Source organism: Gracilinanus agilis, chromosome 1 (genome assembly GCF_016433145.1).
Source record: "Gracilinanus agilis isolate LMUSP501 chromosome 1, AgileGrace, whole genome shotgun sequence".
Taxonomy (NCBI): domain Eukaryota; kingdom Metazoa; phylum Chordata; class Mammalia; order Didelphimorphia; family Didelphidae; genus Gracilinanus; species Gracilinanus agilis.
The window spans coordinates 755,118,143-755,145,680 of NC_058130.1; the positions used below are offsets into that span (position 1 = coordinate 755,118,143).

The 27,538-nt window shown below is 43.0% G+C and overlaps 1 protein-coding gene across 2 annotated transcripts; it reads right to left on the reverse strand.

Annotated features, from left to right (window-relative positions):
* Positions 1-1,153: 1,153 nt before the first annotated feature.
* On the reverse strand, positions 1,154-27,538 carry ANAPC7 (anaphase promoting complex subunit 7). Of its 2 annotated transcripts, XM_044673466.1 has the most exons (11): positions 27,329-27,538; positions 17,241-17,427; positions 15,420-15,539; positions 11,917-12,028; positions 11,274-11,427; positions 10,422-10,564; positions 7,799-7,916; positions 6,598-6,794; positions 3,710-3,934; positions 2,690-2,840; positions 1,154-1,989 (listed from the first exon to the last, which is right to left on the reverse strand). In XM_044673466.1, exons 1-11 carry the CDS (start codon positions 27,427-27,429, stop codon positions 1,800-1,802), a joined length of 1,698 nt encoding a protein of 565 aa, XP_044529401.1. In that variant the 5' UTR covers positions 27,430-27,538; the 3' UTR covers positions 1,154-1,799. The 2 variants fall into 2 exon arrangements, with proteins under 2 accessions (XP_044529401.1, XP_044529410.1); XM_044673475.1 differs by lacking the exon at positions 3,710-3,934.

The window sequence follows — 27,538 nt, forward strand, 5'->3', positions numbered from 1 at the left end:
CGGGCGGCCGCTGCACTGAGGTGGGGCCCCAAGAAGAGGCGTTGCAGACCGAAGGCCCGGCTCCGGCGGCCCCTTTGACGCCTCCGAGACCTTGCTGGTGACGTTTAGAATCGGGGCTTCCTGAGCAGACCCCGACGCCCAGCGGGCAGGGCGGGCTGGTGGTTCTGGTCTCGCTTAAAAGCTACCAAACACAAGCACGCTGGCCTCGGGGCGTCCCTGCGGCACGTTCTTGGTGCCATCCCTACCTGGTGATCCCACAAGGGAGGGAAGTCGGGCCTCTTCCCCCATCAGAGCAGCTCTGGAATTCCAGGCATGCCACGCTGGAGTTACCCAGAGCCCCCTGGAGGCCTAACAGGGCCCTCATTAAGTCGGGTTCCCCAGGCCCGCCGTGGGGGGCTGCACCTTGGCCCAGAGCCAGAGGCCCCCAGAACAAGCCCGAGTGAGAAGCCTCCCCTCCGAGCTGAGGCTGCTCGGCACTCCAGACCTCTGGCAGTGCGTCCCACACACAGACTCGGGGGGGGGGGGGGGGGTTCTTCCCATTGGCCTCGCCGGCTCCTCCGCTGTCCCAAGAGACCCCAGAAGCCAGCAAAGGAGGCCCCTCAGGCTCCCCCACAGGCCTGGTGCACCTCGACTCGAGGGCTTCTCCCCAAGGGCTGGCAGGGCTCACCCTTATTCCCTCTGCACAGGTTTGGGGGAAGGTGCGGGCAGAGCCCCCCGCCACACCCTGGGGGAACCAGAGGCTTGGACGCGGGAGGGTCACCACGTGCTCCCCAGGACTCTCCTCGCAGCTTCCTGTGCTCCTCCTCCCTCTGTGGCGCTTGGGTGAGTGCCAGGCAGGAGAATTTTACTGGTGTGGCTTTTACTTTTGTACTTATTTTTTCTACTTTGTGATGAATAAACTTTATAAAACAATACTTGGAATAACTGGATAGGAATTTAAATCGAACCCACGCAGGAGCGGATGAGGCTGCAGCAAAGTCAAAAAGGCCCTCAAAGCAGAAGGCGCAGCCCTGGGGGGGGGCTTCCCCGTCGGGTCACTAACGGGAGGCTGGGGAAGGCCCGGGGGGTCCATGAGGGCGTTCTCGGCTCGACCCCACCCGCTGGGAGCCTGCCGCAGAGGCGCAACTGGCACACAATGACACCTGCACACAGATGAGGCAGCAGCATTTTAAAACCTTTAACCTAAAATTAATTTTCCAGCTATTCCTGGAGACCAGACAGAACAAGAGAAAAAGAACAAAAACTGCAGAGTAGCCTTCAGCCTTTCAGCCAGAGGAATCCCATTTCTGCACCCCAACGTGGCTTTATTATGAATTACAGCAAACGAGGAGGCCAGCGAGGGCCGCGGGGGCAGCGAGGGCCGCGGGGGCAGCGAGGGCCGCGGGGGCAGCGAGGGCCGGGGGCACTGCTCAGGGATGCGGGCCGGGCCGGGCCTTACAGACGTGCCACCCGATGATCAAATAGGAAACGTTTGCCAAACAGCAAGTCCCGGTTAAGGCATCAGCAACGCTGCCGCTGCCAGACACAGGTCGGGCGGGGGAGGGCCGGCGTGCAGGGCCGCCTCAGGGCCGCGCACGAGCCGGCCCGGCCTGGACCCGTGTCCTTTTCCACCGCACAGCACAGCCGCGGGGCCGGGAAGCGCGCCTGCATGCTGCCCACAGGCTCGGCCCTACAAAATCGAGTTACAAGTGAGTGGATGAGAAGCCGACTCCGTGCCGAGCCAATACGGCCTTCTTCTTCCCAGCCGAGAAGAGCCAGGCCGGGGCCCCCCGAAATGCTCCCCGACGAGCTCAAATGCCTCACTGCATGCCAAACCACTGCTCCTGGTCGGCCCACTGGGCCGCCTCGCTGTCGCTACCCTCCAAGTCTCCTTCTTCCCCGCTTCCTTCCATGTCGTCCACGTCTTCCTCCTGAGTGGCATCCGTGGGGCTCTCCTCCTTCTCCATCTTCTGCATCCCCTCCAGAGACTTCTGGTCGTTGGGGTCCAGGCTGAGAGACAACAAAACAAAGGAGACGGCGCTGAGTCCGGGCCAGTCACTGAGCAGAACCTCCTCTAGAGAGAACCCGATCCCAGGCCGCTCGAGCCGCGCCACGCAGACCCCCTCTGAACTCCCACAGCTGGCCGGCCTGAGATTGCCCGCCTGGACGTGGCTCTCCTGGGAGGTAAAGGCTCGTTTCGGGCCATTAACACGTCCCAAGTCTGGCTGGTGCCTGAGGAAAGCTCTTTAATGGACATCAAACCTTGGCCACGGCGTGCCACCAGCCCAGGCTCCTGGACCTCTAGCCAAAAGGGCTCCGGAGCAACAGGCCTCCTCCCCAGAGGCTGAAAGGCCACAGAGGGGCATCCTGAGGTCCAGAGATAGAGGCCAAGGGACTCGCCTAAGACCACGAGCCATAAGCATAGAAGGTCTGATTCTAAATCAAGAAGTTTGGGGGCCTCACTACAGTGGACTAGAAAAATCTCCAAATCATTTTAGTTCTAACATCCTCATCTAGATCTTGTTCCCATTTATTTAGAATCAGGGAACACATTTGCAGCCAGCAAGCACCAAATCAGGCCGTTTCTGTCTCCAAATGCTGTCATCTTCTATGCAAATCGATGCAGAAAGTCGTCTGTCACCCTGCACAGGGTGCATTCCTGCACAATGTCGCTGCCCGCTCGTGCCTGCCTGGAGGGAGCCTTACTTACCTCAGAGCAATGCTGTACTGGTCCATGGCTTCCTGATACTCATTGACGGCCACCAGGAAATCTCCCAGGATCCGATGTAACACACAGTCGCTCTGATTGGCCAAAGCGTTCCTCAGCAAAGCTATGCCATCTTCGTATTTCTGTTCTCTGCCTGAGGAGAGCAAAATGACCTCATTGTCCCCCTTCGAGGGTCTGCCAAAAAGGACGACTCCATCTGCACCCCGTCACCTCCCATATCCGACCAACCACAGCCTTCACCACAACCTGACAATCTTTTTCCAGAATTGGCAACGGCGCAGGGAGGACAGAAGTGAGAGCTCATTCTAATTCCTGTCCCATTAGGGGTTCTAACTCTTCTATTCTTTCAATGGACTGCTACTCTCCTGGCTCAAATTAGAAGCAATTTGGTTTTTCTGACAAAAATGATTTGATTCATTCTCCATCCATATACTTTCTTTAAACAAACAATAACCCATTGCCATCTGTCTTAGAATTGCTACTAAATATTGGTTCCAAGGCAGAAGAGCAGTAAAGGTTAAGCAGTTGAGATTAAATGACTTGCCCAGGAAGTGTCTGAGGCCAGATTTGAACCTAGGACCTCCTATCTCTAGGCCTGGCTCTCTAAGCCATTGAACCACCCAGCTGCCTTTCCAAGTATACTTTTCTCTTTCCTTTTTTTTTTAAACCCTCACCTGTCTTTTGGCTCCAAGACAGAAGAGTGGTAAGGCTGGGCAATGGGGGTCAAGTGACTTGCCCAGGGTCACACAGCTGGGAAGTGTCTGAGGCCGGATTTGAACCCAGGACCTCCCATCTCTGGGCCTGACTCTCAATCCACTGAGCTACCCAGCTGACTCCCCTTCCCCCTACCCCCCCCAAGTATACTTTCACTAGCGACAATATCTGGCTAATACATTGTACAGATCCAGTATCTGACCAACAGCAGCCATTCGCTCTAGCAGCATAAAGGCTTGCCTCATACAAGTCAGTACTACTTAATAGTCTGGGACTGTCCAAACTCACTCAGTAACTCTGCTTTCTTCACCACCGCCTTAATGTAGTCTGGCCTCTGGGTCAGGGCTTTGTCCAGCAAGGTCTTAGCTTTCTCCTGGGTGACCGGATCTTCAAGACACACAGTGGCTAACAGAGTGAGGGTCTGTGCATTTGCTCCAAGGGTTTTGTAGACGTTGTTAGCCATCACCATTGCCTCCCGAATACTGTTAGAAGCTAAATAACATTCAATGAGCCCTAAGAAAGAAGACAAACCAAGAAGGAAGCAAACAACATTAATATTCCCACCGTGCTGCTCCACTGCCCACTGAAGGCTTGTGCTTCAGGAGCCTGTCAAAAAGCAGACAAGGGGGAAGCTTCTAGAATGAAATGAGCCAACAAGGGCTCTGAGGAAATCAAAGAAGGTTTCTCCCTCTCAAGCATGTAAGGAAAGAAAAAAGACCTTAATGCCTGCCTAGGACACCTAGGATGTCAGGCAGAACTGTCCTAATGGGAGCCATATGGAGTTTGCGATGCAGCTTGGGGAGCCCAAGTGACCAACATAATATCTGAGAGGAAGAATCCTCCTCTTCTTCCTCTTGGGCAACAAGTATGCCTTATTTGCTGTTTCCAATTATCCTTAAATCTGTGTTTAAAAGAAAACCTAATGCAAAAGGGTCTCTGTACACTAAAAGCAAGCCCGATGTCTGGTTGAGCAGGAGACCTAGTCAGGCAGTCTAGGAGAAATAAAATGTTTTACTCTGAATGGTATGGAAGAGCTCTGGGCCACAGAAAAAGGTCCCTTAGCCTGGAGAAAGTTTTTAATTCTCTGAAAAGTCAAAACAGATTTAAATCTTATGACTAGTTTTCTGTTCTCTTTTTCTACCCTCTCCCCCCTTTTTCTTGCTTGCCCAGGCTGGAAGGGCAGGCTCATACCTAGTCTGACTGGCATAGAAGTTTTGACTTGATTTGTTTTCCCCCAGGATGATTCGTGCCCCCTTAGGCAGCCTGGAGGCCTTCTGCTGCCAGGGGCTCAGTGGCTTGGTACCCAATTAAGTGCTAATGCCACCTTGGCTTTAATCTGACTCAGAGTTCCCCAACTCAAGTGCTTCAACATTTGTCAACCTGCCCAGCAGCAGCAGGGACTACAAGGGGGGGCGGGGTGCCCACTCAGCTACAATACCAATGGTAAGATGTTTAATGTGATCATTTTAAGGACAGCTCCTTCCCCCAAGCTAACACTGGGGCAGCCATGGGAAAGAACCCCTTGGCATGCATCTCTCAGAACCACAGAGAACAGAACATATCTTAGAACAACAGCTTGCCCAGCCAGTGGCAGATCGTCCAGCATCCTCCCACCTAAAACCAGTTAGTAGAATAAAGAATTTATTCCTGCCACAAGCTGAAGTTACTTAACCCAAAACCAATCAACAGTGAAAAAGACAATGTTTTCATTAGCCACAGAGCAGTGCTCACTCCTACTCGGAACCTCCCCTGGCTAGAGTCCCACTGCCACTTCCATGCTGGAACCTAGAAGGGATTGCAAAGAAGGAAAGTTGAAGAAGGGTGGAAAGAACTAGAAACTGAAAAGGCTGCCCATCAACTGGAGAATAGTTGAAGAAATGATGATACCTGGATGTACTATTGTGCTATAAGAATGAGGAGTCCATTTCAGAGACAACTAGGAAGAACTGCATCAACTAATATAGAACAAAGTTAGCAGAGCCAGGAGAAAGAACAATTCATACAATAAAAATGACACTGTAAAGAGAAACAACTTCAGAAGAATCAGTGCAATGACCAAACAAGATTTGAGTATACCCAGAAAGCATGTTCCCCATTTCCTAATAGAGAGGTAATGAGCTCAAAGTAGAAATTAGCATCTATTTTTTGGATATGGCCGATGCAAGAATTGGTTTTGCTTGACCATGCATATGTCTACTAGAGTTTCATTGTTCTTTACAATGGGGACTAAGGAAGATTGATTTTTTTTTTTGTTCACTAAAAAAATTAAATTTTAGAAAATGAAAAGAAAAAAGGATATGCAGCTTTTCCAAAGGGAGGAAGGGAAAGAGCAAGGAAGAAAAAAAGCATTAGCTATTAGGAAGCTAGCCTCAAGTAATCCAGAGTGTCAGAGAAAGGAAGCATGGTAGAATGTACAGGATCTCAACCACAGCAGGGAAAAGGAGGCGTAGACACAAGTTTTCCCTACCAAGAATGCAACTGAGTATTAAATCAAAAGCCCTGTTAGGTGAGCATTGCTTATTTGCCTTGGGAAGAGGAAAGCTGAAAGGAGTGTTTAAACATAAGATGATTTTTAAAAAAGGAATTGTAGTAGTTAGCTCTATCATCATAGATTTTTTTCCCTTAAATTTTCTCTTCAGATTTGAACTTCTCTTACTGTGAGAGTATAATCACTCCTCAGACTTCTGGGTCTATTTTTCTATTTTTGTAAAAATCTTCTTGGGACGAAGTGCATGTATAAGATCTGTTTTCATTTCTGTGAGGTGAGTCATCAAGCAGTAGTGAAGCTGGCATGGCTGCTTTGAACTTTTGGAGTTGAGTTCACATGAACTTGGATATCTCAAAAGAAAGCAAAGTGTAAGCCAACCCTTACCCACTCTGGACTCAGAGAACTGCCTGGTTCCCACACCCAGCCCTGCCCTAGTAGCAGGCAAAGGTTCCTTCCATTCTGGGCATTCAGAGTGAAGACTATGTAACATTCCGAGTCTTACAGAGAATGAGAGAACATTAACTGTGGCCCATTACACAGGGTGGGGGGAGGAAAGCTGCCCCAAATGGAGGAAATCTGAATTCCTAGATACCTGAAACAAAATTCCCCAACATTAGGAAGCCAAATAGCAGCACCCTGGCCCCTTCCATCAGTCCTCGGTAGCCTTTGGTATGTTTACTGCTCTTACCTTCATAACAGTCCAGTCGGCAAGGGGCGAGACGTATGGCTTCCCGAAAGTGGATTATGGCTTCCTGAACTCTGCCCATATTTCTGAGGGCTGCTCCCTTTAGCAACAAAGCCTGGACGCTGTTGCTATTGAGCTGAATAGCCTTGGCTCCTAAATACAAAGCTCGAGAGTACCGTTTGCTATAGAAACTATGACATCTAGAGGGGGAAAAAATGATAAAAGATTATTATCCGAAGTACTAGAAGAAATTTCATTATTTAGCCAAAATCAAAGGGAAACCTCTAAATTCACCTGCAAACCAATAAAATACAGTTGTCTATTTTCTTTACATATAAATCATTATCAGGACAGGTAGGTGGCATGGTGGATAGTGTGCCAGGCTTGGAGTCAGAAGGACCAAGGTTCAAATCTGGCCTCAGACACATCCTAATTCTATGACTCTGAGCAAGTCTTAAGCCCATTTGCCTTGCTCTTGCCCTTCTGTCTTAAGAGTTGTAAGACAAAAAATAAAGGTGGTGTTTTGTTTTGTTTTTTTAAACCCTTACCTTCCGTCTTAGAGTCAATACTGTATATTGGCTCCAAGGCAGAAGAGTGGTAAGGGTGGGCAATGGGGGTCAAGTGACTTGCCCAGGGTCACACAGCTGGGAAGTGTCTGAGGCCGGATTTGAACCTAGGCCCTCCCGTCTCTAGGCCTGGCTCTCAATCCATTGAGCTACCCAGCTGCCCCCAAGGTGGTGGTTTTTTTTTAATGATTATAATCAATACTTTTGATTTTGGCCCAAGATGCTTGTCAAAAAACCAGCTATTGAAGAAGTCTTAAAATGAGAGATCTTTAGAGGAAGGGGAAATTTTTAAACTATCTAAGCTTATGCTATTAAAAATGGGACTAGTTTAAACGGTCAGTAACAAAGTTACTTTTTAGAAGAGACCTGGAGTCAGGAAGACTGGAGTTCAAAAGCAGGCTCACAAAATTAGAGCTGTGTGGCTCTGTGCCAGTTATTTGACTTGTCTGCCTCAGTTTCCCCAACTATAAATTGAGGATAATAACACCTATCTCCTGGGGTTGTTGAGAGGATCAAATGAGATCGTTTTTATAAAGCACCTTGCAAGCACTTTTTAAAGTGCTATAGAAATGCTAGCTGGCTATTACCTTTTTATTGTATAGAAGGGAGGAAAAGCAATAAAGTGCAGGCAACCCTACCCAGACACCACCCAAGGTTCAGCATGCTGATCAGATATATTAAATAAGCGGCAGCCCAGGCTCTCGACATCCTCCAGGCGTCCTTCTCGTGCCAGTAAGTATCCATAGACATCCATTCCTAATGGAAACAATCATCCTGCTTCAGTGGCTTCTCACTATAAATAATGTATCTGAGACAGAAGACTTTTATAAAGGGGCAGAGCTGAACAGTTGGTGGCCCCTGCCCGTATGCCCTCCCGCCAGGACAAACCCACACAGGAGCCGAGTTCTATCTCTGCCTGCCCAGGTCCTTTCCCACTGGCTCTCTTTAGGCCATTTTTTTGCTTCATAGAAATGATTGTCACATAAAATAAATCAATTTGGAAATACAAATCAAAAGATCAGCCACAATCTCTAGTTATTTTTTCCAGGAGTTGCTGGTTAGGGTGATGCACGGCTACACTGCCATCCACCAAGGGCATCATACCAAAGAAAACACGCTATCATTCTTCTGTGCCAAAAGCTCCAGACCCAATTCAGGAAGAACACACTGGAGGTGTTAAATTAAATGTACCAGTTACATTCAGGAAAAAAAAGTTAACCGTTTAAATGTTCTAGGAAAACAGTCTGACTCTTTGGTCTAGTTACCCAAAAGTTCTTCATTTCCAATTGCTTTTCTTTGTTTTCAAGAGTCCCCAGAAACAATGTCCAAACTCTCTTAGGCCACCTAAATTCCACTGGCCTCTTCTTTCCACCTTTCTTCTCTGGTTACCATTCCCATGAGAATTCACTCACCTCCTACCTAGACTGGAGCACCCTTCTAAAAGCGATGCACCAGACTCTAGCCTTCCTCTCTCTCCCATCTCAGTTCTCCTTATTATGTATCAGGGAGACCCACTCTTTCCAAACCACTCTGAAAACGTGGGACAACTCCATGGAAAAGAAACTCCACTGAAATGGGAGTCCAAGGTCAGTGTCCAGGCTCTGTCACTTACTAGCTGGGTGACCACAACAAGCTGATCTTACCATTCCCTTAATCTCTCTGGGCCTTCTTTTCCTCATCTGTACAAGAGGAATTCACATCATAATCTTAAAGCTCAGTGTTCAGATGTTAGGGGTCATCATTCTCTGGGACACACCTCCTCAAGAACCTGAAGTGATTCCTCCTGGCTCTTCTGCTGGGCTCTCAGCAACCCCCCTCACCTGCCCTCTACTATGTCACTCCTTGATGTCCCCAGCATGTGTCCTTAATCTGTCAAGGCACTCAGGTGGCTCCAGAGGGTTCTGCTCCTTCCCCACCGCCAGCTCTCCCAAAGCCTATCCTAGCGAGGCTCCCCTTCCCTCTGTACTCCTGCAGCCGCCCTACACACCAGGCATGCCTGTCATTTCACCTCTGAGTCTTCTCTCATACACTGTTCTGTTGTCCTAGAGTAATGCTGCGTGCCTATGAGATGTATTATCCCTACTAGAGCCCTGTGTCTGACTAAACACTCCTTTTCCAGCCTTCTTTGCTCACTTCCTTCTCTCTAAGGCCAGGAAATAGGTTTGTGATTTTATCAGGGTGGCCGCCATGCCCCCACTCCAACCACTCGGAAGCTCTTGAATAACTATATGTTCTGCCAGAGTTGCTATGGCTGGAATTTGCACTCTTTTTGAGCAGAACCAGGAGAACATTGTATACAGAGACAGATACACTGTGTCACAATCGAATGTAACAGGCTTTTCTACTAGCAGCAATGCAATGACCCGGGACAATTCTGAGGGGCTTAGGAGAAAGATGCCATCCACATCCAGAGAAAGAACTGTGGGAGCGGAAATGCATTAAAATGTATGATCGATCGTGTAGTGTGACAGGGATACGATTGGGGTTTTGATGTTAAAGGAGGCTCTACTGCAAATATGAATGACATGGAAATAAGTTTTGAACAATGATACATGGATAACCCAGTGGAACTGCTTGTTGGCTTTGGGAGGAAGAGAAGAGAGTGGGTAGGGGGGATCATGAATCATATAACCATGGAAAAATATTCTAAATTAAAAAAAGGGAAAAAAAAAAAAGAAATTTGGACCCTTTTCAGTCAATCCAGTGATAGAGTCTAAAAGGTCAATGAGACTGGATCTTGAACAACAGACAGACCAATGGTCACTGCAGCCATGGGCCCCTGCTCAAACGCTGTCCAGTGCAACAGAACCTGCCAATGGTTGTGCTCCCTTTGTTGAGAACAAAGGCTCACCTCCAGTCTGACCCTATCTGCTCTCTACCTCTGCCACTGGTCGGTAACCTTTGGGTTAAGATCTTCATGAAGGAGGATTCCTACTAGCCATGAAGTTCGTCAACACAGTGACACCCTGGAATAGCATCTAAATTCTTTCAGTAAACATTACAGATATTCATTAAACAAGCAGGGAAGGGAGACTATTACAAAGCTAATATCTAATAATGGAAGAGATCATTGTCAATTTAGACACCATATGTAAAAACCATTTAAATACAGATACTAGAGCATCATATTAGTAAAAAGAGAACTCTGATAAAATGATTACAGCCTTGTTTATGAAGAATTGCTACACAAAATTTTATCAGAATTAAGTCTTCATTTTCCTATGTCTCTTGGGTTTTCTCCAAGAATTAGAATGACTTTACCTTTTATCAGATAGGGATCCAACATCTGAGCCTGTTCAAATTTGAGAATGGAGTTTTTGTTATCTCCTGCTCTGAAGTACAGATCTGCTAGGCTCCCCAGTAGGTCCACATTATCTCTCAATAAGGACTTTTTCTCTAGAGAACTTTAAGATATTAGAGATTACATAAAACAAACACAAAGAAGATTATTTCCTAACTTCTAACATAAAATGTAGCTTATAAAAACAAAATGGAGATAATTAACTAGATCAAATAACAAAGAAAAATATGGGGGAAAAGATTTCAATATTTAGAATAAACTTTCTGGCCATGGTTTTGCTGATAGTTATCAGAAACCAAATGCAATGCAATTCAACAGTGTCCAAAGGTGACACCTACTTATTAGTCAGCCATAAACCTAGACAAGATCACTAATCTCAAAACCCAGAATTTCTTTTGTCTCTTTAAGAAAAGTAGTCAACGAAAACACCCTGAGCTCTCTCCAGAGGCAGCCCAGGCCAGCATTAACAATAGGACAGATACTCTGAAGGATCAAACCCACCTTTCTTGCATAGCAAGCTAAGGAGATCTGCTTTGCTAGAGGATAAAAATTGAACTTGGTCAGCCTAATTTTACATTACAGGTTTCCCAAAAAGATGATTACATCTGGGGCTATTCAGCATGGGGAGGAACAAGTGAAAACAGTGTGGAGCAGCTGACAACACCCCAGGGACAACTGGCAGCAAGAAGCGGACTGTGTTAAGGGCCCTCAGAGAAGCATCTTGCTGGCTGGGCAGCCAGGCTGGGCACACAGGAACTCCCAACAGGGAAAGGCCCTTGAGAACGTTAAAATTAATTGTCTGTAGTTCTTACCAGATGGTATTGATAGCTCTGGTGTTGTCACCAGTGTGTACAAAGGCATATGCTTTGATCCATACTGAAAGCCAGTCCAAGTTAGGAATGCTCTGAATTACATTCATTGTCATAGATGCCACTTCTGCACCTTTTACAGAAAGGGACAATAAACCTAGTCCCAAGAGAGAAAGAGAAGAGGTAAGGGATATTGTCTATGCTGATGAATACAATAAGTAGATAACTATACTTTTTTAAATGCTAACTGGGACTATATACTGATGTAGACATTACCCTGACTTACCAGGTAGATTTACCATGTTTATCTGTGAAAACATAAAGAGCAATCGATTTAGAGTCAGGAGGCCTGGGTTCAAACCCCAGCTATGCCTTTAAAATCTGTAGATTCGGGCAAATACCAAAACCACTTGGTGCCTCAGTTTCCCCATCTATATATCTATGCCAGCTACCTCCTCAAGATGTAAGGAAGCTCTCTGTAAACCTCAAAAGACTGTGTAAATGTTAGTGTTCCTGTCACTCCCAATGGGTGAGTCTATCTGAGAACATTTCACTTTAAACTAGCAAAATCAAGCTGTTCTGAGACCCTCCAGTCAGCAGCTGTAGACAAGTGAGCAGCCTACACAACAAAAGAAGGCATCTTTACCTAGAATGGCATCCAGAGCCAACGGGCACTGTCTCAGCACCTCTTTGTAACTGGTCACAGATGAGCGTTCCTGCCCAGCCTTCTTGTACAAGTTGGCCAACATCATGTTTATCTGTAATCAACAAAATCATCAAGAAAGAAAACAAGAAAGAGAAAAGTCAAATGAAAACCAAGTGATTCATCACAAAGGAGTCCTCCTCCCCATTAGTAGCTAGAACCCCACAGTTTCCAGGAAAACACCATCTCCCTCCTAGTGACCCTCCAGTGATGATGACTCCTCACTAGGCTCTCTAGTCTACATGGGAAGCCCAAAGCTCCCTGGCTGACCAAACCAAGAGCAAATAGTTCAGTCAGGTCTAATCCCAAATCTTCTGCATCTGAACACTGGAAAATGCTACATTCAAAAAATATTAGTATTATATTCATCCTCTTTAGATTTATTTTCTCTTGTTCTCAAAAGAGCAAGAAAATTCTCCAAGTAGTTGCCTGGGTTTTTATATTAACATCTAATTACAATTAAGGCACAAGAAAGAGGAACTAAGGGCACGAGGGGGGAGGATCAAACTGATCTCCCCAGAGAGAGAATGTTTGGACTTTCTCTGATAATTAGCCTGGTATGACTAGTATTTAAGGGATGACCCATGGCTACAGTCTACACTTGCCAAAAGAATGATGAAAAGGACAGACATGACCTAACACCCACCAACCCCCAAGGTGATAATCACACCGAGATCATCCACACTCTTTTAAAGCTAGTAAGCAGACTCCCACATTTTTGGCACAACACACAAGTATGTGACTTAGTAAAACTTTACTAAAACAAACCTTTCTAGACATGCAAGAGGGTAAAATGAATTCTGAAGAAAAAGAAAAATGTCAAAAGGAAGAGAATGCAGAGGGTATAATAGTGTTTATAGTTTCAACAACTACATGAAGAAAAAGCAGGATACCTAATTTTTAAAAAAGCAAACTACCTGGGCTGCAAAGCATTTTCAATGATCTAATTATGCAGTCCCACTGAGGCATGAATATGTGATCTTGTAGCTTACATTTACATAAGGCTTTATACAAAGCACTTTCACATTCAGTATCCCATCAGGCCTCAAAACAGACCTATGAGAAGGTAGGCAAGGCAAACAGGAGAAGCAAGGCCCATCTTTCTCCAGTTCTCTGCGTCTACATGATGGCTCGCAGTGTGTGGACTCTCGTTATGGTGCCATACAATTGAACACCTACAAGTAGATCCGAAAGAATAAAGGATATCTGCTCTTTAACAAAGGCCTCCTGTATATAAACTCGTCTAGTATGACACCGCTCTCAAGCCATGCACTAATGCAAACCACCTTCTGCCTGACATTAGGTTTTCCATTTTAAACTCTTTGAAAATGTAACACTTGATAAAAAGGGAAATGCTTAAAGGAAGACTCCAGTGCTAGTATCTTCAATAACCAAGGATAAAAGGCACCTTCTTAACTACTGGATCTGCAAGATGTAGTTGGATAGGCCTGTCCTACTGGAGTATAACAAAGTTCAGTTCTGTCCATTCTTAGCCTATTTCACTGTCACTGCCAATCTGAGTTTTTAGTATTTCGAATGGGATAGCCAATCTTTTCTTTCTTCCTTGGAAATCTCATTCTCATTACAAATCTCACGGTTCCAAACACAAGCAGTTATAATTTCCTAAGGCAAAATGAAAAACCTTTATGTGACAGATGTATTCCTATTAAGAGAACTGAATACTTACTAAGTTATTATAACCTATCACTGGAGTTTTCCTTTAAAAGGTGAGGGAATGTGTGGCGATGTTTACCATACATTAACAGAAGTTCATTTAGATGCATTTTGACTCACTTCCTTGTCCTTTACACAGACTGAGAAGCCCAGTTAACTCCCTAACGGACAAGAAAGAAAAAGTATAAATATTATGCTTGATGAATATATCTTTTGTGTTTGCTCCTAGCTATACAGAATTCAGGATAGGAGGTCTCAATGCAATGTAAACTTATTTTTACACAGAAAAAAAAGTAAAAAATTTCTAGTTTTCTGTGTGTTGCAAGTCAATCATCCCCATTAAAAAGAAATAAAAGTAACAGAATTTGGGAGTTGGAAGGAACCTTACTGATCGCCTAGTCCACATAGAATGGAAAGTATAAATAGTAAGGAGTTGGAAATCTATAAAACTCAACCATTTCAACACTTTTCCCCAAGAGATTCCAAGAACCCCATAAGTCACTGAGGAAGAAATCTCAGTATTTATTTACTGAAAAAGAAATATTATCATTCAAAATTGGCATTCAGAATGCCTTTCTTTAAGAATTTTTAAATATAATCTCTACCTCTCTTGGGCAAAAAACAAAAACAAAAAACCAATCCTATTATGTGATAAAAGAACAACAAAATCCTCTTGAGGTTAATTGGGGGGGGGGGATATTTCAGAAAACACTAGAGTCCAAGTTAGCACCTGGGAACAATAGTTCTTTAGTGATATTCCTGGACTTATAATATGAAAGAATTAATGTTTTTAAAGGAAATATCAGAAGTAAATATGATTATATTTTAGTCCAGATATTATGCTGGTTTTAAAAATAACTGACTTAGAAGTTATCAAAATCTTCCTTAACTTTGGGATTAGTTTAAACAAAATCATCCTAATCAGCCACTTTTTATGCTAAGGATTGAACAACTCACTTCACACAAATCGGAAGGTGACTTTTGGGGTCCAAACGTAATAAACCTAGTCTAGACCCAGTCTTACAGGCTCTAACTATCTGAAATATAACAGAACCCTCTGGTTTAATAGCCCCTTCTCCTAAAAAGCCAGATGTACTGTTTCTAACCTTAACATGAAAATCTTTGTTAGCGGAACAAGATGTACAAAATGAAGAGTGTCTTGGTGGATTTTTGGCGTGATGTAGGGATACTGAATATGAATATAAATTTAATTCTGAGTGCAAAGGTTCTCATTGCTCTTTTAATTACAATGCTTTCAGAAACATGTGACTAATGTTGCCTTGTACAATAAAACACAAATATGTATCCCACATCTTAAGCATATACAGAAGGGCTTAAATGTTCCTGAATTCTTAACAAAGGAGGTAACAAATCAGTTTCCATTATCCTGACATAAGTATGGATATTTAAAAAACCACAGGCAGAGAAGATGAAATTTTTTAGAAATAAAGCAATTGCCAAGAGACTTCTACTGGCAATATCCTATCTCCTAGGACAAGAAACCAACCAAAATAACAAACAGTCCTTGTGATTCCTTCCAGCTGACATCTCCCTCAGCTGAACTTGCTGGCTAGGAGAGGGAATTTTTTCCCTCTACTGCCCTAATTGTATCCCATCACAGGAGAACCAGGAACAGGTCAAATCATGTGCAAACAAGGAGGGGGGGAGGAAGGGCCTTATTCATGGCATTCAGAGGAAACATGGGCAAGAGAAAGGGGAAAAAGAAAAACAAAGGCTAGAAATGAACCTGAAGATGTATCAAACCAACCTACTTTAGGAGTTCTTTGTCTTGAAGGGATCCCATCAAGGACAGCGATGGCATCTTTGTCTTGTTTTAGCATTGTGTAACACTCAGCCATTCTGTACTTCACTTCAATTTCAGATGGAAGACACTATAAAAGACAAAAATATTTTAAGTGATTTCAAAATACTATTGAAGCTGCAACTTTTTTGGGGGGGGGGGGTGTTTGAATTCAAACACTAGTCTACTTCCCTTTCATTTCAATTCAGTGAATAAGTGAAAGCTGCTACAATCCAAGCCCTGCCCTCAGGAAAGTAGAGTTCAGAATGGGAAGGACAAGCATACAAAGAGCTATTAGACAAGTTCAGAGGCTACCCAACTCAGGGAAACTGAAGTGAAAGAGGGAAATCTTCAGGGAGAAGGCATCATCCATACTGCATCTTGGAAGAAATGGCTGGGAGATGGAAGAGCAATAGACAAAACAAAACAATCCCTACCACTTACTAAGCTTTTAATGGGGCTTATATTTTAATAGAGGAAAATTAACATATAAACCATTAAGTTAATATTAAAGAAATACAAAACAATTGGGGTAGGCAGGTGGAGGTAGACTGACAACTGGGAAAATAAGAAAGACCTGTCCCTGGAGGTGACCCGTGAACTAGACTCAAAGGGGCACAAGTTTTTCTAAGAGGAGAAGGTGAAGAAGAAGCACTCTCCAGGCCAGGGGGATAGACTATGTGCAATGGGCAAATAGGCCCATTGGTAAAGATTACTGAAGGGAGTGACATGGAATTGGTTTGAAAAGGCAGCTTGTGAAGGCTTTTAAACAGAGAAATTTATTTTATCCTAGGGATCATCTCTGTTGTTGGCAAAGCTTCCAGGGCAGAAGTGTGACCCCTATGTTTCTGGAATATCAATATGGAGGCTTAGAGTAGGGAAGAACTGGAAGCAAGGAGTCTAATTAGGAGTCTATGGCAGAAGCAGGGAAGCCCTGACCTACAGTGAGAGCAGCCAAGATGAGGGGAGAAAAGAGATAATCTGGGGTTGTTAAAGTCTTAGCAACTGCTTCCATATGGAAGGTGAGAATGAACAATCAAGAATGACTTACTCCAAGGTGTTATCCTAGCTAAGAAAGCTGAGGAGGATATTCTTGATAGAAATTGGGAATTTAGAAAGTGTAGTTTAAATAGAGAATAACATGTCCAAAACGGAGCTCACCAAGTTTGGCTTGCCTATGAGACATCCAGGTAGTAAAAAAAAAAAAGTCCAGGAGCATCAGGCTTTGGGGATTATAAAACTAGTATATAAGGAGCTGGAAGAGATCTTGGAGATTGCGTGCTCCAACTTCCTCAATTTTAGATGAGGGCAGTGAAGCCCAAAGAAGTAAAAGGAATTATCCATTCACCTAATAAATGACAGAGCTGAAACTAGAATTCAAGCCTCATGGCTCCTAGACTGACTGATTTCTCCTATTGGCTTAGGAGACAAATAAATAAACAAATAAATAAATGAATGAATGAATGAATGAATAAGTAAATAGATGGATAGATAAATAGACAAATAAATAAATAAAGGCTGTGTTGGAATTCTATCATCTTGTAAACTTAGCTTTTTTCAGGGAATGTATTTCTTCAGGGTATTTGCTATGTGCTAGAAACTATCTCTGTAGTCAAAACAAAATGTATCAATAAATCTTTTCAGAATTAAAAGAAAAAAAACTCAGTCATCTGAACTTGACAACAAAAGACGGTTATTTTAAAAGAGCCAGGAAAAGGAAATGAAGTCAGGTTTGCACTTTTTCAGGGGCCCGTGTTACACAATAAACCGGCCCATCTGAGTAGCCAAATACCTGACTCTGAGGAGTTGAAGCAGCATTCCCAGTAGAAGGTCTCACTTTTGATGTTTTACTTAAGGCCTTCTTCTGCTGGAGGGCCATTGTGTACTTGCTAACAGCATTCCGATATTCTTTATCATGAAAGAGAGAATCTGCATGGTAGACCAAAAGCTGGTACTTCTGAGATGGAGAGAATAATTCACTGGTGGAATAAAAACAACACATCCCACCAATAAGTTCTTCCTCAAAATTAACAAAGCACCTAAATACAGTGCCTTTAGAACCCAGCCCAAAGCCTGGCCCACCAAAAGGGGTATGAATAAAAGCACAAACAGCTCCACATCCAGAGAGAGAATAACATAGTTGCTAAGAGAATGTTCTTAATCTGTTTTTAAAAACTCTTTATCTTCTGGCTTAGAATCAATACTAAGTATCAGTTCCAAAGCAGAAGTATACTAAGGGCTAGATAATTGGAGTTAAGTGACTTCCCCAAGGTCACACATCAAGGACATGTCTGAGGCCACATTAGAACCCAGATCCTCCTAGGCCTGTGCTACCTAGTTGCCCTGAGAATGATCTTGATCTTGATCAAATCCCCAATCAATCCACCAATCTGACCAAAATTTAGTTAAAAGTAATTGAATATCCCGGATGTTCTTTTAATATCTTCAGGAACCAAAAGTAATAGCTAACTTGGATTTAAATGTCTGCTAGTAGAAACTGTATACCTTATAAATCACATGGAACAAAATGAAATACTCCAAAGTAAACACTAAAGACAGACAAAAACCAGGTTTCCTTGCTGTCAACACTAAGCAGCAATGCGAAAGAGCATCACACTCTAGGATGCTTAAAGTGCACTAATGGAACTGATGGGCTATACAATCAATGCATTTTTAGTTATTTGTAATCCTTCTGTTTGCAAGCAAAACACTTCAAAAATTCCAGTAGTCCTGCATACTAAATCCACAATGATAGGGAACTTTAAATATGAAACCATTCACAGAGAACTGGTTGCAAATATTCAAAAATTTCACTATGATTGTTTTTTAAATGGTGTCAATACCTCAACCCTAGGACTAAAATATTAACCAAATGATTCTTCTGACAGATTTGGTATCAAATGTATATGCCCCATGCTAGAGAGAAATTCTAAATAAATGATGAATAAGTACAAGAAGAAAACAGAAAGCTCAACATGTTTTAACTGTTATAAGAACCAGAAGTCAACAGACAAGATTTTTTTTCTTTTGGGAAGAGAAAGGAGGGAATTATGGTGAAAGAAAAAAATAAAATTAAACTAGAAAAGAGGTGGCTTCAGATGGGGGTGAGGATAATCAATTGAGGTAACAATTCACTTCTGAGTGACCACAGTCCTCTCAGAAGCTCAGCAAAAGCTCTCAGAATATTTTTCAATGATAGATTAGAGGCAGCAACCCAGCTGAACTCTCTCAACATTCTCCTCCAAACAATTTTAAAATAATGTCTCATCAAATTTTGGAGAAGTGGAGCCAACCAAAGATCAGAGTGAGGCATTTTTCCAGACCAAGAAAACTTAGAAGGTCGGCAATATAGGTCTGTGATGGTGGGGTGAAAGCTGGTCCAAAGTGCACATGGTGCAGCATCAGCACAGGCCTTGGAGGCAGCTGGGATAGCAGCAACAGCAGCAGCCTGAGGTGCTCTCAGTCTAGACATGTTCTGAGGCAGAGAGCACTAGCATGCAGGGCTACAAAAGAGCAGAGGACCTGATCACAGTTCCAGAGTGAATAATAGAGCTGATACTTTTAGTTGCAAGGGCCTTTCTTGGGGAAAAACCAGTGTGTGGACCAAGAAATCAGTGGCCACATCTCTCCCTGAATTAAACTATCTTGGAAGCTTTGAAAACTTGCAGATCCCTAGAATTTAGCTCTACAAATAACACCACAAAAAAGTCTAAAGCAGGGGACAGTGCCTCCCTATCCCCAGGTGAGAATCCAAATTTAACATAAAGTTCCAAAAAAGAGGATGGTAAAATGAGCAAACAACAACAAAAAGAACTTGACCAAGGGGCAGCGGGTAGCTCAGTGGATTGAGAGCCAGGCCTAGAGACAGGAGGTCCTAGGTTCAAATCTGGCCTCAGACACTTCCTAGCTGTGTGACCCTTGACAAGTCACTTGACCCCCATTGCCCACCCTTACCACTCTTCCACCTAGGAGCCAATACATAGAAGTTAAGGGTTAAAAAAAAAAAAAAAAAAAGAACTTGACCATAAAAACTTATTCCAGTGGCGGAGAAGACCAAGATATAAATAAACTCAGAAGAAAATAATGTGAAAACAGATACAAAGGCTCAAAGAAAAATGCTGATTGGATATAAGATCAACAAAAATTACTAGAAGAGTTAAAGAGATAAGGATAGAAGATGAAAAATTAGAAAAGAGAAATGAGAACAATAAAACAAAACTATGAAAAGGGAATAGTTTGAGAAAAGAGGTACAAAAAATAATGAAAAAATACCTTAAAAAACAGAAGTGCCCTATTCGCTTTTTTTAAAAAAGGCACAAAAATTCATTTAAAAAAAAAAACTCTTTAAAAAACCAAATAGGTCAAATGGAAAAGAAGGCACAAAAATTCAACAAAGAAATGAAAAAAAGAAGAAAATGTGAACTATATCTTCAGAAAAACAAGTAACTTGGAAAATAGAGAATTATTGAACTACATGAAAGTCAGAATCAGAAAGAGAGCCTAGACATCACCTTTGAAAAATGTATCAAGAAAACTGCCCTGATAACTTAGGGTAAAATCCAGAAGATAAAATAGAAATTGAAAGAATGCACCAATCACCTCTTTTGAATGAGACCCCAAAATAAAAACTGCTAAGAATATTATAGCCAAATTCCAGAGCTCCCAGTTAAAGGAGAAAATATTGCAAGCAGCGAGAAAGAAACAATTCAAATATTATAGAGCCACAATCACGTAAGAGTTAGTGGCTTCCACATTAAAGGAATGGAGGGCTTAGAATATAATATTCCAGAAGGCAAAGAAGCTAGGATTATCACCAAGAATTTCTGATCTAGTGATATGAAGGATAATATGAGTATGTGTGTGTGTGTGGGGGGGGGGGGTAATGGATATTTAATGAAATAGAAGATTTTCAAACATTCCTGATGAAAAGACCAGAGCTGAATAAAAAAGTGATATTCAAACACAAGACTCAGGAGAAGCATAGAAAGGTAAACATGAAAGAGCAATAACAAGGGACAAAAAAAAAGAAAACTGATTATTTTTCTCCTTTATCGGTAGATGATACAGGTAACTCCAAAGAACTGTATCATTTTTAGGGAAGTTAGAAAGAGTCTACATAGAAGGCATGAGTGTGAATTTATTATGTTGGAATGACTCCTCACCCCAACCCCCAAATGAAGGCATTCAAAAGAGCAATGGGCTGGGAAGAGGGGGAAATAAGAAGCAGAATGGCGAAAATTTTCAAACATAAAAGAGACAAACAAGGAAGAAGCTTTATAGTGGAGGAGAAAATAGGGGGACATGGCAGGCAATGCTTGAATCTCACTTTCATCAGAATTGGTTCAAAGAGGGAAGAAAATATATACACTCACTCAGTTGTGTACAGAAATCTATCTTACCCAATAGGAAAATAAGAGGGGAAGGGGATAAAAGAAAGGGAGGATAAGAAAAGGGTGAAATAAAGGAGGTCAGAAGCAAGAGGGATAGGATAAAAGAGAGAAAAGAATAAACAGAAGAAAATGGGATGGATGGAAATACACAGTAATCGTAACTGTGAATGTGAATGGGATGAGCTCACACAAAAAAGGAAGCAGATGTCAGAATTAGTAAGAAATTAGAATCCAACAAAGTATGGTTTATAAGAAACACATTTGAATCAGAAAGATATACACAGACATAAAATAAAAGGCTGGAGAATTTAATATGCTTCAGTTGAAGTAAAAAAAGGTAGGGATGGCAATCATGACTCCAGATAAAGCAAAAGGAAAAACAGATCTAATTAAAAGAGGAAATACATTTTGCTAAAAGGTACCATAGGCAATGAAGTAATCATTTTTCCAATGAAGGTCTCATTTCTGAAATATATAAAGAAATGAATCAAATTTATAAAATTAAGAGTCATTCCCCAAATGATAAATGATCAAAAGATATGAACAGGATATGAGAAGTTTTCAGAAGAAGAAATCTAAGCTATCTATAGTCATATGAAAAAAATGTTCTAAGTCCCTATGGATTAAAGAAATACAAATTACAACAACTCTGAGGTACCACCTCATACCAATTCTGAAAAGACAAATACTAGAGGAGATGGGGGGGAGGGGGAGTAGAGGAGTGGAACAAGTACAAGAAGAAACTGTTGGGGGAACTATGAACTAGTCCAATCATTCTGGAGAACAATTTGGAACTATACCAAAAGGGCTATAAAACTGGGAGAACCCATGGACCCAGCACTACTAGGTCTGTAGCCCAAAAAGATAAAAAGGAAAAAGACCTAAATATACAAAAATACTTATTGTGGCTCATTTTGTGGTAGCAAAGATTTAGAAATTGAGGAGATGCACATCAATTGGAGAATAGCAACAAATTGTGGCATGTGACTGTGATGAAGTACTATTGTGCAATAAGGAATGATGAGTGGAGGTTTCAGAAAAACATGATGATTAAAATGAATACATTGTATACAATAACAGCAATGTTATAATGATGATCCACTATGCATGCTACTCTGATCAAATCAATAAATACAATTCAAAACAATTCCAAAGGACTCAAGATATAAAAAAGTTATCTACCTCAAGAGAACTGATGAACTTCAAGTGCAAATTGAAGTATAATTTTCTCACTTTGTTTTTCTTGCTTTTTTTCCCCCAATATGGCAAATAGAGAAATATATTTTGCATGGTTTCACAAATATAATTGATATCATATTGCTTGCCTTCTCTGTGTGTGGAGGAGGGGTAGGTGGGAAAGAATTTAGAACTCAATTTTAAAAGAATGTTAAAAACAAATAATTTTTAAGTGTAAAAAAAAGAACATTTTTCACATGCCTTCCCTCCTTTTCCCAGGCTCATCTCATCCCCCTACCAAAAGTTTCTCAACAAAACTGAGATACCGCCTGTCCCCAAGGAAGATAACAAGGTTGAGACAGAAAGAATAGTGTAATTCCTGGCTCAGCCACACATTATAATTATTCACAATAACAATTCAACTCAACATTTTGCCTATTCAATGTAAAAAACTATACTAGACACCATGGATTTGCGATAAGGGAGAGGAAGGCAATATAAACCTGTGAGGGCATTCGTATAGGAAAGTCTCTCCACTAACGAATATTAATAACTCTGCCCAGGTACAATCCTGGCGAGCTGCCTTGGGGGGCACTTCAGAAGTTAAGTCATTAGCCAGTATGTGTAAGTATTAGGATATCCTGACTTCAAGGCCAGCCCTCTATAGAACTTGTGATAGTTTATATAAAGCTTTTTTAAAATTGCAAATACTACCCTCAAGAAGCTCACATTCTACTAGAGACAGCAAAGGTGTGAAGTACATAAGTACATTTAATATAAGGCAGTTATGTGATGAAAGCAAAGGAGAGAGTTGGATTAAATACCCTAGGAAAAAGTGAGGGGGAAGAGAACAATTCTGCCTAGAGAGATAGCGAAAGCTCCAAGGAAAAGCTGGTTTCTGAGCTAAATCTAGGAGACATGAGAAGTTGAAAGGGTAGAGGAGGAAGTACATTCCAGAGATGGGCAGGAACCTCTGCAAATATACAGAGGCAGGAATTGAGGCTGGGAAATAGAGTAGTCCTGTTTGTCTGGAATACACTGTACATAAAGGGCCCTATAATACTGTGAAACAGGTCATAGAATCACTCACGGAATGTCAGAAGTAGAAGGAATCTTTAAAATTACTATTTCTAAAGCACTTCATCTTTTACAATAACTGCAAGAGAGTGCAGGAATTATTACACCCATTTTACAGATAAGGTCCACCCAAGGGAAGTGACTTGCCCAAGGTAAAACAGCTAGTGCCAGGCTCTGAGATTACAGGTAAACATGTGATTTTATCATGCTCAATTTCTCCATCTTTAAAATAGGGATAGCACTACCTACCTCACAGGCATGTGAAGACAACGAAGCCTCACAGAATTTCACCATTGGAAAGGGTCTTCTTTAGAGCCAGCTACTTTGACCTATCACTAAATATAAATTACCCCTAACAAGTAATCATTCAACATTTTGTTAAAGACTTCTGGTTAGGGGGAACGCATTCTACTTTTGAACAACCAATTGCTAGGAAAATTTTCTTTACAGGGAACCAAAAACATGCTGCTTTGAAATTTCTGCTTACTGTTCCTAGCTCTGCCCTCTGAGGCCAAGCAGACAAATCTAATCCTTTTTATTTTTTTAAACCCTTACTTTTTGTCTTAGTAAGGGCTCAGAAAGGTAAGGGCTAGACAAACAGGGTTAAGTGACTTGCCCAGGATCTAATCCTTTTTCTACCTGACTACCTTTCAAATATACTTGAAGCCTGCTTTCACTTCTATGTTGTCTTATTTAAATATCTTTATCCTCAAAGAGTGTGAACTCAGGGCTTCTCTGGATGCTTTTAAGCTTATCAATGCCATTCCTAAAGTACAATGCTCAGAAAGGAGCACAAAATTCTAGATCAGGATTGAACAGGGCAGAGTAAACTGGACCTACAACCTCCCTGGTTCCCAGACACTGTTGCTGTTCTCATTTAGTCCCCTCAGTTGTGTCTGACCCTTTCTGACTCCATTTGGGGTTTTCTTGGCAAAGAACCTGGAATAGTTTGCCATTTCCTCATCTAGCTCATTTTACAGCTGAGGAAACTGAAGCAGTTAAGTGACTTGTCTAGGTTTGGTCTGAGGCCACATTTGAACTCATGAGTCTTCCTGACTCCAGCCTATCTCTAATGCAAATTAGAGGGTATTGGCTGACTCAAGCATTTTGCTAAAAATGCCAGATCTTTTTCAAAATTCTGCCTAGCCCCAACTCCCACATCTTATACTTCTTCTAGCTTGTCAAAATCATTTTTGATCCCAACTCAGTTGTCTATCACCTAACAATGTCTGACACATAACAGGTACTTGAGTATGGACTATTTGTCATCTAATATCTGTAAGCCTCAATTCCTCTACTGTAATATAAAAGGTTGGTCTAGAAAATCCACAAAGACCCTTCCAGTTCTAATTCTATGATTCCCCAAAATGGAAGCCTCCTCCTTTAGGCCCTCCATGAAGTTCCTGAAGCTGCCACCAATCCCAACTTGGTTACCACCTTCCCTTCTGAGACATAGCCTAACATTTTCCTATACTTCTCTATTGTGCTTGTATAACAATGCATATAATACAGTCATCTATGTAGGTGTATGTGGATTGATTATGGCCTTCCTCTATCAATTAGAATATAAGTCCTTAAAGAGTAGAGACTGATTTATTTAAATTCTGTCTCTCCACTCCATATCTATCACACTTCTACACACTCAGGCTGTTTCTTACACCTGGAATACTGCCCCACTCCTCCTCAAATTGTCATCCCTTTTCCCCATTCTGGCACATCAAAGTTAGGTAATGAATGCCATTCCCCATCAGAATTCATAAAGCAGTTTGTTCTGATATACTTAACACATAACATCCTGAATTACAGTTTGGTGTGTTTTGATCTATTATCAAAGGCAGAAATCAGAAGACAGAACCAGAAGGGACTTTTGAGGCCATCAGAGTTCAATTCCCAAAATTTACAGAGAAGCAAATTGGGACATAAAGAGGAGTAGTGTCTTGCCCAAGGTCACACAGCTGTTAAGTTTCTCAGGCAGGATTTGAATCCAGGTCATCACTGACTCTACTATACTCTATCCACTATGCCATGGTGAATCCATCCATCTCTGAAAGCTATTAACTTCTATTTTCCCTGACTCTTGTAGCCAAACTCCTGGGGAAAAAAACTGTCTAAACTAGCAGCCTCTGCTTCCTCTCTTCTCACCCCTTTCACTGTAGTCTGGTTTACCACCTCCTTATTTAATCCAAACTGCTCTCCCATGATTTCTTAGCTGACAAACCCAACAGCTTTTCCCCAATTCTCATTTTTCTTGACCTTTGTGCAGGCTTTGACACTGTCTATCCTTCTATCCTCCTGGATACTCTCTTCTCTCTAGGCCAGGGGTCGGCAACCTTTTTGGCCGTGAGAGTCATAAATGCCACATTTTTTAAAATGTAATTTCGTGAGAGCCGTACAGACTTTATGGCTCCTGTAGAAAGAGCCATACATTGCCGACCCCTGCTCTAGGCCTTTGGGACTTTACTCTTTCCTGGTTCTCCCCTACCAATCTGACAGCTCTTTCAACTTCCTTTGTAATTTACTCCTTCAAAGCCAAGACTTGAACACATAATCTAGTTCAGTGATGGGCAAACTACTGCCCTAAATGTGCTAACCCGCACATTCCTAATCTGACGAATACAATGAGTGGGATACAATACAATGAAACTTCAAAAGAGTTGCCTTAGAAACAGACTGACAGATGAGCATTTCCTTTCCTTTGGCCCCTTCTTTAAAAAGTTTGCCCATCACTGATCTAGTTCGTTAAGCTAGATCTCTTACTCTGCCCTCTTCTCATTTCTCTACGTTCACTCTCTCTTATATTCTATAAATAAATTGCTAAAAAAATCATTTGGAATTGACATTTATTCAGTTCCTGGTGACCACCATTTTAAATATTCAGTCCAACCTTAATTTTCCCCTTCCTCATTCAGGTCACAACTTCTACCAGTAGGTGTCCCACAGGCCTCTGTCCTGAACCCCTTTTATTTCTTTTACTTGGTGATGTTACCACCTCCTGTAGATTCAATCATCATCTCCATGCTGATGATTTTTATTAAAGTTTTACTTTTGTTTTAGTATCAACTCGTCTAAGACAGAAGAGCAGCAAGGGCTGGGCAACTGGGGTTATGTGACTTGCCCAGGGTCACACAGCTAGGAAGTGTTTTTGAGGCCACATTTGAACCCAAGTCCTCCCAACTCCAGGTCTAACACTCCAAATATACAATGTCCTACCTGGCAGCCCCTTCAGATTTATTTGTTTATTTTTTAAGTCATAACATTATCTCTTGGAATCAATATTCCAAGATAAAAGAGTGGCAGGGGCTAGGCAATTAGGGATAAATGACTTGCCCAAGATCACAGGAAATTTCTGAGACCAAATTTGAATCCAGACTGACTCCAGGCCTGGCACTCTATCCACTACGTCATCTAGTTGCCTTCAAATTTATTTTGCAGCTAGGAAACCTTTGCCTTGTTAAAACGAAAAGGTTTTGGGGGTTACTCTGTAATCAACCAGGAGAAAAAGAGGGATACGTAAATTTAATCTACGAGTCTAGAAAACCACAGAGACAGGACAGTGTGACGCAAAAGGCGACATAATTAAGGTTTCAAAAAGCTTCTCCTGCTCCCGCCCCAGCCAGGGTATTCCAGTCCGGACTTCATGCCAAGGTACAGAGGGCTGCCCCTTAGTCCATGCCCTGACCCATTCCCCACACCAAGTTCTGCTCCTCGCCTCAGTCACGCCCCTGCCCAGAACCCTACCTCCTAGCCCCGTTACACTCCTGATCCCATTATCATATTCTGTTCCCAGTGAACACCCCCAGCTCAGACCACCCGAAAACTCTTAACCCCGCAGAGCACCCCTAACCCCTACCCAGTCATCCCACCCTCCACTTCCTCCCCGGCAACCCCACCCCCCTCTCCCGACACCCCCCCCCCCAGCACCTGCCTCCTCCTCTCCCAGCCCAGGGCTCACTGGGGCTCCGCCCTCTCTCCCAGTCCAGGTGTGCTCTGGCCCCTCCCCTTTCCATTCGCCCCGCCCACTAAGGACCCTAAGTCTTTCCTGATTCGGATGTTCCCAAGTCTCCGTTAACCTCACCACTATGGGCCGTAGCCCCGCCCCCACTAGCCCTCTCGCCACTCCGCGCCCACCCGTGCCCTCGCCACGCCCCCAGGCGCTCTCCCCCTGACCCCGCCCCTTAGCGCCCTCCCCCTTCTTTCCCCTCCCCCCACCGGACCCTTCACGCAGGGCCGCACTCACGGATTGTTGTTGCTCATAGTGAGGAGGAGGCTGCTCAGAAGCCGTACATTGGAGTGCAGACCCGCGGCCGCCATGTCCCGCACGTGGTCGATCACGTTCATCCTTGCTTTCCCGGCGGGGCCGCGAGGCAGCGGCGGCTGGCGAGGCGGGGACCGGACACCTACGGGTTCGGGGGGAGGGGAGGGGAGGGAAGCGGCAGCAAACGAGATG